The following is a 14,181-nucleotide window of genomic DNA, read 5'->3' on the forward strand; positions in this document are numbered from 1 at the left end:
ATGTGGTGCTGGGGGATTGAACTGCGGTCCCTGATGCTTTTGCTAAGCTTGTTCTAAATAGGTGCTTTAGACCACTGAGCCATCTCTCCAGCCCGGCGCTGGCGCTTCTGAGCAGGACAGACAAGCTTTTATTTAAGTCTCACTTTTATATGCTAAGCACTCACCTTCAGAAGCAAAAGTAAAACTTAATCTTGTCATCTGGGTAGAAACTAAGATTGGCACGTGCCTACAGTCCCAGAGGTTTGGGAAGCTGAGGCAGAAGCATGGTTATGGTCAAGGCCACCTGTGCAGCTCAGGCAGACCCTGCCTCAAGATAAAACTAATGAAAAGGGGGCCGGGGCTAGCCACTTCACCAGCCCACCACACGGACAGGCATGACTACAACCGGAGCCTGGCCTTAGCCCTGGGGCTGAGCGTGCTGGACAGCGCTGCAATTCCAGGGCTCTCCTCACCCACCCCAGACAGCAACTGGCAGTAGCAACATCCTGGTGTCGCCAGAGCCCCCATGTCCACCATGACAGCAGAGGTTAGCAAGAGCCCTTGGGTCGTTTCAGAATAAACAGCTGGGCGACTTTAAGAAAAACCCATGCAAGTCATCTACACGACCCCAAGACAGATGATCTGGCTGCCTCGAAGAATTAACAACACAGAGAACTCAGCAGGCAGAGTCCAAGAGAATGCGTGAGGCCTATCACGCCAATGCTGCCTCAAAATGCAGTGTCCTGCGCACAGAACCACCTGAGCTCCAACGGGCCACACTCTCTAATGGCAAATGACACTCGCCTGGATGGCTCTCCCTGTGCAGACAACACATCCAGCCTTTACACACAAGCGTTTGTCTAAAGTCAACTTTAAAACTGAACCAACGAGAACTTAGGGCATTGGAATGACCCCAAGCTAACACACAATCACCTGTATACCTGGTTTCCAGGAAACACACGAGGTCCTATGAGGTAACAGGCAGGTTTGTTAAAAGCGAGAGGGGGTGTCCTATACTGTTTGTTGAAGGAAGGAAACCATACGGCAAATATGAGCCAAAGGGAACTCTGGGTAAACTGCTCTCACCGCAGGTCATGGGGAGGGAACTGACCGACACTCACTGCAGCTCTCCAGCATTCCTCCTGGCCACCCCTCAGGAGTGAGCACGCTGAAGCAGAATTGAAAAGATGGACACCAAAGAAACTTCAAGATTCTCAAACCATGCACCACTTTTCATGCCAACTGGCACGTCTGAATAGCCCTAGTGCAGTGGAATAGTCGCCAACAACCCCTCTTGACCATCGTGTACTGCGAAAACAGCTGCTAAAGCCACCTGTGTGCCTACAGAAAAGATGCATTATGGGAACTTCTGGCAACAAACACTAGAAAGTAAAAGGCAATTCTTACATCTGATGATTTCTGAATAAGTATGTTTGCTTTAAATTCCCAACCCTCAATATCATCTAGAGTAGTTTGCAGACACTAAAGTAAGAGACAAATGCTTCCCCCTGGGGACACTGGACAAAGTGTGCAGATAGGTGTGACAGCTGCTTTGCGACTGGGGTTCTATAGGTGGGCAGTGGCCAGTAATGCCACCGAATATCCTGCAGCGCCCAGGAGGCCCCCACGCTCGCAGACAGGGCAGCGAGTCCGAACGCCCGAAGCCCAGGGGCCAACGTGCCGCCTGCACACCACACACAGCAAGTTCCCCTGTGGGACCCTAACGGCTTGTTCCCTTATGCATAACCGCTGGCAGCACTGGTGAACAGCAATGGTTTGCTTCACATCTCCAACTTTACACTGTACTAATCAGGCCACAGGAGGAGAGAGAAAACAATGAAAAGCCACTTTCACCAAAAAAGTACTTCCTAAAATAAGAAGCACAATTTGCTCAGCTGAGCATGGAAGCAGACTCCATACCTGTCCCATGCGGTGTGTGCAACACACGCTCGTGGCTTACACCACGGGCAGGGGCAAAGCAAGACGAAGCCCCAAGCATGACCTCCCAGGCACACAGCCCGGGAGGGCTGCTGTCCTCAAGCAGCCGTGTGGGCAGGGAAGCAGCTCTGTGGGCAGCGCTCTGAGCTCCCTCTACGGAGCTCCCTTCAAATTGCTCCTTCTTAGTACCTATATTTTTCACCATCTGGGCCAGGCCCGGGCTTCCTCGGGGCGGCTTCTCAGGAGCCCTCGCACCCTGGCAGGCCCAAGGCAGCCAGGACAGCTGAGTGAATGGTGCCCCACTGGCCCCAGACAGCACAATGGCCGGGACCTGGCGAGTGCCAGGGGCGTACAGTTCTCTGCTCTGCTCTGCCCACACTTCCTGATCGGGTCCCACAGTCCACGTGGCACCTTCCTCTGGGCTTCACCAGACACACCAGCAGAGCCCAGAGAAGGGTGAGAAGCCACTGTTGCTGCTGAACACCAGCCCTGGGCCCTGCTCACAAGTCGGTCTTACGGAAGAGAGGGGCATCATGGAGCAAGTATGGGAAGGAGGAGGGTAAAGGACAGCAGGGTCGGGGCGACTGACCGTAGAAAGCAACCTGGGGAGACGGGACATGACACGGAAGTGGGCGCTGCAGTGCAGACTCTGGTCCAGGGAAGAAGCTGAAAAACAAAGCCTGTCCTGGCTGGAGGCCTGAGAGTCGGAGAGGGCAGGTAAGCGGGCCAGACATGCACCCTTTTGCAAACCATGCCGCACAGTCCTTCGAGGCAAGAGTGAGAAAGACTGCTGTTGAAGCATGGTGCAGAACGGGCGGAGGAGGGCAAGCAGGAAGCAGCAGGGGCTACAGGGAGACGTGCAGAGGGGGATGTATCTTAAGTCATGAGGAACTTGAAATGCTACGGCTCTGAAGGGCAGTGGCTGCTCAGGTGGACGATACTCTTTGCGAAGCAGCATGGCCTGAAGCCAAGCACCTGCGCTTTCGCAGCACAAGTCTAACCAGGCAGCAATGGCTCCCCCATCGGCACCGAGCCACCTGTGTGCCAACAGGAGCCACACGACAATAAGCTAAAAAGGTGGTAACAATGAACAAATGCACTAAACAGTGCATCTCAAGAACAACTATGTTGACCTGATGATTTCCACTCCGGAAGCAGGGGAGAGAGGTGCAGCGTAAACACATCAGGCTCTGCACAGCCTGATGCAGGAGCCTGTGCAATGAGTTGAGGGCAAGCTTTTTATTCCCTTTTTATTCACTTCACTGCCTTGCTTGCAACTAACACGTATTTATTTATTGTTTCTTTGATTTTTTTAAGTTTAAAAAAATCATAGGAGAGAAATACAGAAGCAATAAAAAATATGGAAACTTGGACAGAAACGTAACTTTATGGCCAGCACCCAGTGAGGGCAGAGGACACGGATGCAGGACTTACCGAGCCCTTCTCGATCACGCGGTTGAGCATGACCACGCCCCTGCTCCTCTGCTCCCACACCATCTCCCAGAAGTGCCCACATGTGTTGGGCAGTGGGCCCTGCAAGCACAAACACACAGCGTGGGCTGCTGGAAGCACAGTACATGGAGCATGAGCTCACCTTGGGTGGCTGTCAGGTGGCAGTGTCCCAAGTCTTCAGCAGCCCAGGTAGAGCAGTAGTCTCCCCTTCCTAGGGGGCAGTAGCAGCAGTTCTAGGTTTCCCACACAGCGATGGTCATTTTTGCCACTTCCGCTTCCCATGTGGGCAGCTGGCTGTGGGGCTCCCTTGCGTAAAGGCAGTTGAGTCGCAGGATGCAACAAGTGGGAGCAGGCAGGTGCTGACCGGGCAGTGAGCAATCATCCTGCCACCTCAGGCAAGGCATTTCACCACTCCCTTTGGGCCTCCCTCTGCTTCCCCATCTGTCTCACTTGACTGAGTATAATACCTGTTCCTAGGGTGGTGAAAATCTAACCATATTCCTATCTGTGAAGGACTTTGTGCAGCCCCTGGACTGCAAGTGCCCAATATGATGTGAGCGACTGTTCTTACTACTAATGATGGGCCTGAAAGCCTTTGTCCTCAAACCACAGATCTAAGAGACACGGACACAAGGGTTCACTGTCACTGGGGCAGGGTGGGTGCCTGGTGAGGAGCTGACTCGTCTAACTCCAGCCCAGCAGGTATTTCCTGCATACACAGTGTGGATGCCTGCGGGGGATGTCACTGGTCGTCTCCCACCCCCTCCAGCATTCGGGGCTTGTCACCGCCTTGGGCCAGCACCATTCCTTGACTTGTTTCCATTCTCACCCCTTAGTCTTGCTCTGTCTACCTGTGCTCCTCACACTTTCCTTGATCACGGCAGCCTGCAGTATCCGCTCACTTTCTTCCTGGACTCTTTGCAAACCAACTACCTCAACCAGGCGACAGGTGCCAGCTGTGTCTGAGGAAGTGCTGTGGAGACTCAGACAGCAGTGACCACAAGCGTGGCTAACGGACAGACAGCCCCTGGCCGGCAGAGGTCACATGGCACCTTGCTGGCCACCTGCGCTGCCCATCCTCCAGCCTTGGCAAAGACCCCCAGGCCCTCCACGGCACAGCTCTCCCAGCTCTTGGTTACTCACCTGTCACCCTCTGTTCCAGCCCTGCCCAGTTTAAAATGGATCTGAAGGATTAAACCTAGCTAAGATCTGAGATGCATACCACACTTAGCTGACACTTCCTGGGGAGGGGAAGGAGGACTCCTCCAACATCACTCTCAACTCATTTACAAAATGAGAATACAGATCCATGTTATTTGCATAATGAACAACACTGAAACTAAAAAATGGGAAGGGTTTCCTTGGTTCGGTAGCTTAGAAAACATCTTGGTCATCTGGTCTAGGAGTGCTATTTTTGGGCCAGACTGCTGATTCCTTTTGAAAACCCCAGGGCCAAGGGGACACATAAGCAACCTCTCGATGTCCATGGTACCACCTCACAGAAGGGATGGCTGCCTCAGGTTCCAAGTGGCTGCCAGGGCAAGGGGACGGGGGTGGGCCAGCACTGTAAGCGTCCCTGTAATTTCTTAATGCTGTCTGATATGCGGTACCCTACCATGGGCATGCACAGGGCTTCCCGACATCACACCAGAGCTAAACAGCTAAAATCAGGAAGAAATCTGACTTCTCTAAAAGGAGAAGTTATTCGTGCCCTAACCTCTTCCCACCAGCCGGCAGCTCCTGCCTCACAAATGCCAGCTCCAGCAGCTCACCGCAAGGCCCAGAGTGCCGAGACAGTGCCCCACACGCATTCTGGCTGATGTTGTCAGCGCGGGCCAGGAGGCACCTGGGTGGATCTGGGTCACAGACAGGGAGGAAGGGGGAGGGGAAGAAGGGAGAGGAGGAGGACCACAGGGGACCCGGCCCAGCTGCGGGCCCAGGGTAGCCTTTGCTCACAAAGCTTTCTGCTCCACCAGTTTTAATTTCCCCAAATGAAACAGAATTATGATGCTTAAAGTCGCTCATAGTCTAAACCATGTATAAGAATGGTGAAAAACAAAACACTAAAGTTTAAACCAACTTACAGGTAACAAGTTACACCTGGAGAAAATTAATAAAAACCAAACTGCTTTGTCCATTTTCCCAGATACTCATGGTCATTTCGGTCTCACATCATGAAGTATTGTATAAGAGGCTTGATTATTAAACCACTTTCATGACTTTTTTTTCCCCCAGAAAAATGCCAAAGCCAATAGGAATTTTAAGTGATTTTTCATGCTTGTTCATATCCTCTAATGATGCTTATTTTTTTTTCTGCGCCAAAGAATGTGGCCCGCCATGAGGAATTCTGAGTGCTCTCTGGGCAGAGCGGCCTGGCCTGCTGCTCCCCTCCAAGACCTGCTACCGGAAGCGCTCGCCACAGACACAAATCCTCTGGGGTCGGCCGGGGCCTCCTCTAGTCACGGCTCTGCCACCCTGTCTACAGATGCCTGCGACTCAGTGCTGCTTCCTGGATGCTCTTACTCTCAGTCATTCCTCCCTCCCTCTCACTCCCTACTTTCTTTATTTTCATTTGTTTTTTCAGAGAGGGTCTTGCTGTGCAGCTCAGGCTGGTCTTGAACTCGCTATGCAGCCAGGTGGGCCTTGCACTCCCAGCAATCCTCTTGCCTCAGCTTCAGGGTCCTGGACTATAGGTGGGATTTCACGCCCACTCCACCCACTCATTTCATACTTCCCAGGAAATATAGCAGTTTTATAATCAAATTATACTTCTGTAGGAAGGTTTTTTCCTCCATCTTGTTACTTTTTGATTTGTTAAAAACCTGACTTCCTAATACCTCTAGATTTTATTTGCAGAGAGACAAAAGCATTCTAAAACTTTATAAAGTGACATTTAAAAAAACTCAGGTAATGTGTTTACCTGGGTGAGAATGTAACTCCTTTGGGCTTCTTCCATTTTTATCAAACTTGCATTGATATAGTCGTTATCCTCTTGATGTAGTTTAATCCGACTATGGTCAACTGAAAGGTGAACCAGAACTCAGGTTAATCCTTGGAGGGTCACAGTGTTTCCTCCGAGGCAAGCAGAAGAAGGAGCCCATGCCATTAAGGCAGTCACACCAGCGGAGGCCTGCTATATTAGGTGACACTGGTTATGTGTGGGGTGCCTCGTTCTTAGAAAGGTTTCTTTGGAGCTTGAAAGCCAACACTAAACAGTACCAACAATACACTACAGGAAGCCCCAGATTATGCCCTCCTTGTAAGTCCGTCCTAGGCCCTTTCTTCCTATGAGACCTATCACTCTCTCCATGTGGGGCAGACCCAGGCATCGGAGGCTCTGTTTTCTGGAGCTGAACACAAACCTCTATAGGGCAAAAGGCAGAGTGGCTTCAGTCTCTAAAAGAGAACAAAATTCACCCCAGTTCTACCCAGTTCCCCAGAAGTGGCTGGCACAATGAGCTGGCAGAGCAAACTCAACTACGGCCAGCAGTCTCGGCCCACAGAGCTCTGCACACAGCTGCGCAGCAGCCAAACCTGGAGTTCCTTTCACACTTGTTCTGTTCTTCAAAAATTTGAATATAATGAACTTAAATGACTGTAAATCTTTTCAGTGTCACCAGGAAAGACATTTAAAAGAGAATTTAAATGTTTTGGAAAAAAAATCCACACACTGAATGTATATAAATGTAACTTGGAAATTAGGTTTTAGAAATGAGTTTCATTTGAAGTTGTGCTCTAGGTATTTATTTAAAAACCCAAACCCATTTTTCCCTTTATCATTGTTTTGTCACAAAAGCAGTGGTCCCTGGCAGCCACGCTTCTCACTCTGCGGGCCAACAATGCAGGCGGGTACTTTCATTTCTGGCACAAAACAAAGGACAATGGACTTGGGTGACCTCCCAGAAATGGCCCCTCCTCCCTGAGATCAACAGGACAAGGATTAGTTACTGGGAATAAGCGGCATGGGAGTTTTTGTTCCTGGTCCAAAGAGAGGGGTTTTTGTGTGTTTTTTTTTTTTTTTTTTATTAAATAATCAACCTCTTAATTCTATAATTTTTCACCATTGAGGGTTAATAAAAATCGAAATACTAGACTGGGCGTGGTGGCGCGAGCCTATAATCCCAGCTCTTGGGAGGATGTAAAGCGGCAGATCACCACGAGTCCAATCTAGTAGTGAGACCCTGAACACCCTGTAGGCCCTTCCCTAAAATACAAAAAAAAACCCCAACAACAGCAACAAAATAACCCTGAGATACTTGGGTAATTTTTAAGGGCATCAACATGACCAAAAAAAAAAAAAAAAAAAAAAATCTTAAATCAAATTGGTGTGATTGGTACTGATTTACTGAGTGGATTCAAATGGCACTGGGGACCTAGGATGAACCACTTGTCCTCTGGGCCTTGTTGCCTCACTGGCTGAATGCAAGGTATGCAGAGGCTGTGGGAACAGCCAGTGAGCCAGGGCGAGAGCTGCTGTTGCCACCACGGAACCATAAGCCCCGCGGGCAGCAGTGACCTTTGCCCTAGAGCCATTCTCTGGTTTCCTTGCAGCATGAATTGCAACCCCCACCCCATGGCAGGAGAGAAGACAAGAAACAGTATGAAGAATAAGACTGGGATGAAAAAGTTGGGGACTGTTTCTGAGGAAGAATATTTTAAATGTTGTAAGACTGGCTTCCGAAACCATTTAGGTAAGAAATCATTAAAAATGTAGCCAAAGAATCTTGTGGTCAGTGCTGTATTTCAGTTCAGAAACGCGCAGCTACAGTGAGCAACCTGCAAATCCTGGCGCGGCGCTGTGTGAAAGGGATGCACAGTGGCTGTCCTATCCTGCGCAGATCTGCAGGTGGCAATTTCCAGCCAGGACTTCACAGCAGATTTCTGTTGCTGCTGCTGTTTCTTAAACACATGCAGTGGAAACGTAAAGTGCCTCAGCCTGCACGGGGTAAATCAGAGGCACCAGGTGCTGGGCGCAATCAAATGCCACCCGAGCACTTCAGATGTCCTGGCGGCCAGTGTTTACTGAGCACTTACTATATGTGGGCGACGTGCTTGTGCTGCCTCCTTGCACACTCCTATGAGGCGTGACGCCTGCTTTGCAGACAACCAGAGACAGAACAGTTTGTCCAAAGCCACACAATTCCAAGAGGGCACGCTGGGACATCAACTCGGGCAGGGAGCCGTGGTGGCAGCCCATGAGGCACAGCCTCTGTGCCGATCCCAGGTCCTCCAGGCTCTGAGCACATGCCACAGAGATGTTGCAGCCAAGGTCCCTGGCTCCTGTCTAGTGGCCCTGGAGGGGAGTTCCAAAGGCCTCAGTAGCCTAGTGGACATGGCAAAGTTTGGTCCTGAATGCAGTGCAGGGTTTTTTTGCTTCACACAAACTCCACCATGTTCAGCTATGTACTTTGAGGACCCTGGCGCCAGTCCTCAGAGGGCGGGAGGCTGAGGCAGCAGGCGCACCGGCAGCTAAGGACAGAGTGCGCAGAGAGGGATGTTTTTGCTGAGGGGTGGCAAGTCCCTCTGTGTGCCTGTGTGGGGCATTGCCTCGGGTCCACACAGTGCTGGGACTAAGAATGTGTGGCTGAGCCACCAAGACCAGGGACAGGTTGCACTACGCCCGCCACACTCTGCCTCAGCTGGCAGGAAAAAGACTCAGCACCAAATCGTCAAAGCTGAAAAAAAGTGCTTTGTACTTGGCTGCATTTTCCAAAAACTGAAACCTTACCTTTCCTACAATGGTAGAAAAAGGAACTATTCCTGTAAATCTCGAATGCCCACTTATAGGAACCAATCACATCATAAACCCCTTAATTGCTGCATGGTTATCTGACCCCTGGGGCGAAGGGGGTCTGGGTGGAGATGGGCTGGAGTGGAAGCAGAACAAGCCCCAGAGGTTGTGGGGATACTTACAGGGACTGACGTCTCGGTACCTGTTTCGGTTTTTGTTCTTCGGAAGCTTAGCCACTCTACAGGGAAAGTCACTGGCTTCACGTCGGATGTTCTATAAGAAAGGATAGCGAGTTCTCAGGAACCTTCCAGACATTCAACTGAACATGGGCTTTCTGCCAGGCTTAAGGGCAAAAAGAGATGTCCAAGAGGGCCAGGTGGTGTGGAAAGGGCAAGGTGACCACTCATATATGGACCAGGTCAGCGAGGGAGACAGAGTAGAAACACCCCAAACCTGGGCCAGACACAGGGGTGCAGGCCGGAGCTGGGCAACCAAGGAAGGAGGCGGACAGAGGGGTAGGGCTGTGCAGCCATCAGAAGCCAGGAACACTGAGTGGGCAGCAGGAGGCACAACAGATGGCGCGGGGGGGGGGGGGGGGGACATGGGTGGGCAGGCCAGATCCTGAAGCCTGGAACGCCAAGCCCCCGAGCTCCAACTGGAACCGTTTTCAAGGGACATTTATGCCAGCAAACCTCCAAGAGCTCTCCCAGCAGGGAAACAAATCAGCGCCCCCCACACATAGAAGCCTGTGCCAGGCGGGTCACATAGGCCTGTCTCTGCTTCCCCGAAACACCACTGCACGCCTGCAAACGATCCCACCTGAAATCTGCTCTTGCCTTCCAAGACAGCACACACCAGAGAGAAACATACTTACCGACACTAACCTGTACATCTAAAAACAGCTATGATGCTAAATTTTATGTGTTATAAATCTTACCACAACTTAAAAAAAAAAAGAAAAGAAAAAAAAAACCAAGGAGTGAAGAAACAACAGTAACAGGATTCTGGAGGCTAGAAACAGGGCTGCTCAGCAGTTTGGCAGGTCAGGTCCAACTAGCCAAGGGAAAGCCAAGGACTGCCTGACATGTGCGCCCCAGCGTCCTCTCAGGGCTCCGGAAGGAGGAGTGGGGCTCTCTGTGGGTGTGTGGAGCTGAGAAGAGCCAGATGCCACCCACCCCCAAGTGCTGAGCCAACTCACATTTCTGCAGAAATCTGGAGATGAACTCTGGAAAAAGTAAATCAGAAAAAGCTCCCAGTCCTGGCGCTAGACTGGCACAGTGCAAAGTGTAATTCTCCACCCCAACAGGGTGTGAACGACTCTGCTTGGTACACAATGACTGCGGAGACTCTAGCCGGGCCGGGTGGGCATCACCGAGCACTCAGGGCAAACACACAGCACGAAATGAAAGTACAAGGGAAGAAAACATCAAAAACTGCTTCAAGGCAATCTCCCGGACCATCAAGTGCTCATCACGTTGGCAAACACAGAGAGAACACGCTAGGTTTCTGCGATGACAAACATTCATGCACAAAGGAAAAGGTGACCAGGATGGTTTCAGGCTTTGCAAGAACTGCACTAAGGGGCTGGTGAGATGGCTCAGTGGTCTAAAGCACCTACTTAGAACAAGCTTAGCAAAGCACAGGGACCGCGGTTCAATCCCCCAGCACCACATGCCAGCCAGCCCCGCCCCCCTGGTGGGCTGAGCAGGCCACACACACACACACACACACACACACACACACACAAATAAATAAATAAAAATTTAAAAAAAAAAAAAGAACTGCACTAAGCACAGGCCAGCAAGGGAGCAATACCTTGGAGAGTCTGGAGAAAAGTGACTTTCGCCTGGAGTTCTGTCCCCTGCCCCACAGTCACCAAGTGAGAAGGGACAATGCAAACACCTCCAGTCGCGTGCAGTCTCACCAACTCTACCGTCCACACTCCCTCTCCTCAGCATAGTTTCACCTGAGTGAAGGAATAAACCTGGCAGTGGAAGAGGTCACCGGGACGAAAAGGATGCAATACAAGAGCAGAGAGGCAAAGGGAATGCCTACAGAACCTGAGGAACTTCACAGGCTCCTGCCAGCGCCACTCTGGAGGCCAGCGACAGCGATGAGCCTCCTTCCCCACACCAACTGTAAATGACAAGACCTGCAGAGCCAAGGAGGGGGGTCCAGTGGAGACGAGCAAAGGGGGTGTGGGGAGGACAGCTTGGCGCAGGGCTGCAGGCTTGGCCTGGTGGAGGCTGTCTGTGTGAGAAGGCTGAACGTGCCACACACCTGCACCTGCCCAGCCTCCAGCCAGGTGGCCAGCATGGAGGTGTGGAGAGGCCTCTGCAGGCCTGTTATCTGTGACTGCACAGAAGCAAATAAACACTGAACACCGATTTAATCAAAAAGCACAGAAGAACTTCGGGAGCGAGCAGGAGGGAGGATAAGCTGAGTGATGCTGCTGAAGCAAATGGGATCTATACCCAACTCAGTACGTGTTTAAATTAAGGAATTAAAAGATTAGTCTGGATCTACATAGGCTAGAATTAGCATCTCTTTAAGAAGATGGCTATACCAATCCAGAAGTTTGGGAAAACCGCCTGAAGTGGGTGGCCGCAAACAGCTGGACTTTGCAGGAAATTACTGGACCTCTTGAGCCATGTGGACATTCAGCTCAGATTAAAAATAGAAAAAGAGCGCCCACATTCTGCTATTCTACTTATTTATTTATAAAAGATAAAATGGCAGGCAAGAGTTTGACTCGGGCTGGTGAGATGGCTCAGTGGTCTAAAGCACCTACTTAGAACAAGCTTAGCAAAGCACAGGGACCGTGGTTCAATCCCCCAGCACCACATGCCAGCCAGCCTGCCCCCTGGTGGGCTGAGCTGGCCACACACACACACACACACACACACACACACACACACACACACAAATAAATAAATAAATTTAAAAAAAAAAGAGTTTGACTCATTAGAAATTAGCTAATAACTTAAAAGCAGATCTACAGAAACCTACTTGAGATCACACAAACTGACCCAGTGGTAAGACACTCACACAGTCATTTATGGCCAGGGGAAGCGTTCAGGGTGACGCAGAAGACACAGCACAGGAAGATAGAGGGAACACAGATCTATGTCATCAGTGTTTTCCTGCTTGGTACTGGAAGCGTCCAGCAATGGGCACAGATTCTGCCTGCACAGGGAAGCAGGCTGGTGTACCCAGGTGAAGCTGGGAGGTGAAGAAACCTTGGTCCTGTGTGCTCCAAGCAGAGAAGGCGGAGCTCCCCAGCAGAGCCGCAGCTGACTTCATCCAGCCGGAAGGGCGACTGCAGGCGGCTGCAGTTGCTTTTCTTGGGGGTGGGAGGTCACTTTGGAGATGTCATTTAATAAATATCCTGAGCAAGTAAGAGGTATTCACATAATATTAATTTTACAATAGATTTTTAAATCTGCCCTTGTAAAATGCACCACTCTTAGGTGGGTTGTCTTAAGTTTTTCTACCCAACTCTTTATTAAAATCTGCATGCTTAAAATAGCCAAGTAAGGGCCGGTCAAATAGCTCAGCAGATTAAAGCACCTGCAAGCAGGTGCAGGGGCCCAAGTTTCGATCCCCAGGCCTGCAGTGCTGGCCCCACCCCTGGGGTGCAATTGCGATTGGGTGTGGTGGTGCGCACCTGTAGTCCCAGCTCTTGGGAGGCTGTAAACAGGAGAATCACTATGATCTACACAGGGAGACCCTGTCCTAAATACAAAAAAAAAAAAAAAAAAAAAAAAGCCAAATAGCCACACTGTTTAGTTGGGAGGATCTGAGGCAATGTCTTCTACCCAGATGACTGCCAGAAGGACCAAGATGCATCTCCACCATCCCAGCAAGCTCACAAGTGCACCCCGCCCAGGTGACAAAAGCCTGCTGGCTGCCACCAAAGGCAAGCACTGACCTGCTTACTTTTCACACGCCATACACCATACTGAATCTATTTCTACAAAGCTGTTCTTACACTGATTATGTGGGGGATTCCCTCCTTTCCTACAGATAAAGTTAGTAATTTGTGTCTTCTCTCTTTTTCCTTGGCCAGTTCAGCTACAGATTAATCAGTTTTATTGCTCTTTATCAGCTGAATTTCACTTTATCTGTTTTATACTTCATAGATTTCTACTCACATCTTTATTATTTGCTCCTTTGTGGATTTCACTTGATCTTTTCTAATCTTTCAAGATAAAAGCTTAGCTATCCGACCAACCCCAGGCCCTGCGAATGGGAGAGAGCTTCTGCTCTGTCCTGCGCCCACCCGCCGCTCCAGGCCAAGGCCCACCACGTGAGAGAGGCACTTTCTCGTGTTCTCCAGACCTCCCTCCCCTCCCCTGGCCAGACCCAGCGCACCCTGCCATCTGAGTAAGAACTGCTGCTGCGCTCTTGGGAGTCCTGCAGACCCACCAAAACACAACACTGGTGAGTGTGTGGGAGAGCTTCTGGGCTCTCTCGCCCCTGCTCCTCATACCCCTCCAGACCCAGCCCAGACCTAGCAAACAGACTTGAGGTAAAACCCTGCAGCTAAAGTCCCCGCAGTGAGACACTAGGGTCAAAACCACACAGCTAATCCAGGAACAGATCATCTTACCAGAGGTGCACAGCAAGCCCACCTCCAAGGGCAACAACAGTAAGGAGCTGGGTACAGTAGCCTCACCCAAGCCAGGCACAACTGCATGAACAGAGCTTGGTATATCAGTACCTGAATTTCATTAAGTGAGAACATATTTGCACCAAAGCTCTACACCAAAGGCCACAGGTCAGTGTTAAACGAAATGATAAAGACAAGGAGCAAAACGCAATCTCAGGTCTCAAGCCCACCCCTAACAAGTGCAGAGGACACTAGCTCAGCTGAAATAAGTGAATCAATAGCGTCAGAAGTAAATAAACAACAGCAGAAAGATATAGAGGTATTCACAGCAGAATTAATTTCTGGAATTAAAAAAAAAGAAAACTCTGAATTTATAGCAGCTGAACTCAAGAATCAAATGCAGAAACATAAGTAGGAAACACAATGCCCAACCAGAACAAATGCAGTGGACACTAGCTTAGCTGAAATA

The 14,181-nt window shown here is 50.4% G+C and overlaps 1 protein-coding gene across 6 annotated transcripts in view; it reads right to left on the reverse strand.

Annotated features, from left to right (window-relative positions):
• The window catches only part of Ptpn1 (protein tyrosine phosphatase, non-receptor type 1), a 71,816-nt gene that overhangs the window by 6,054 nt on the left and 51,581 nt on the right, over window positions 1–14,181 (reverse strand). For 2 of the 6 annotated variants that reach the window (XM_004636038.3, XM_023720692.1), the window contains exons 2-4: window positions 9,283–9,373; window positions 6,290–6,390; window positions 3,352–3,450 (exon numbers count right to left, since the gene is read on the reverse strand). In XM_004636038.3, coding sequence (XP_004636095.1) covers window positions 3,352–3,450; window positions 6,290–6,390; window positions 9,283–9,373 — 291 coding nt within the window. Of the gene's footprint in view, window positions 1–3,351; window positions 3,451–6,289; window positions 6,391–9,282; window positions 9,374–10,298; window positions 10,317–12,148; window positions 12,326–14,181 lie in introns of those variants that run through there. The other 4 variants (XM_023720693.1, XM_023720696.1, XM_023720695.1 and 1 more) reach the window with 4 other exon arrangements.

The sequence above is a fragment of the Octodon degus genome, unplaced genomic scaffold (genome assembly GCF_000260255.1).
Source record: "Octodon degus isolate 3935 unplaced genomic scaffold, OctDeg1.0 scaffold00077, whole genome shotgun sequence".
NCBI classification, from domain to species: Eukaryota; Metazoa; Chordata; class Mammalia; order Rodentia; family Octodontidae; genus Octodon; species Octodon degus.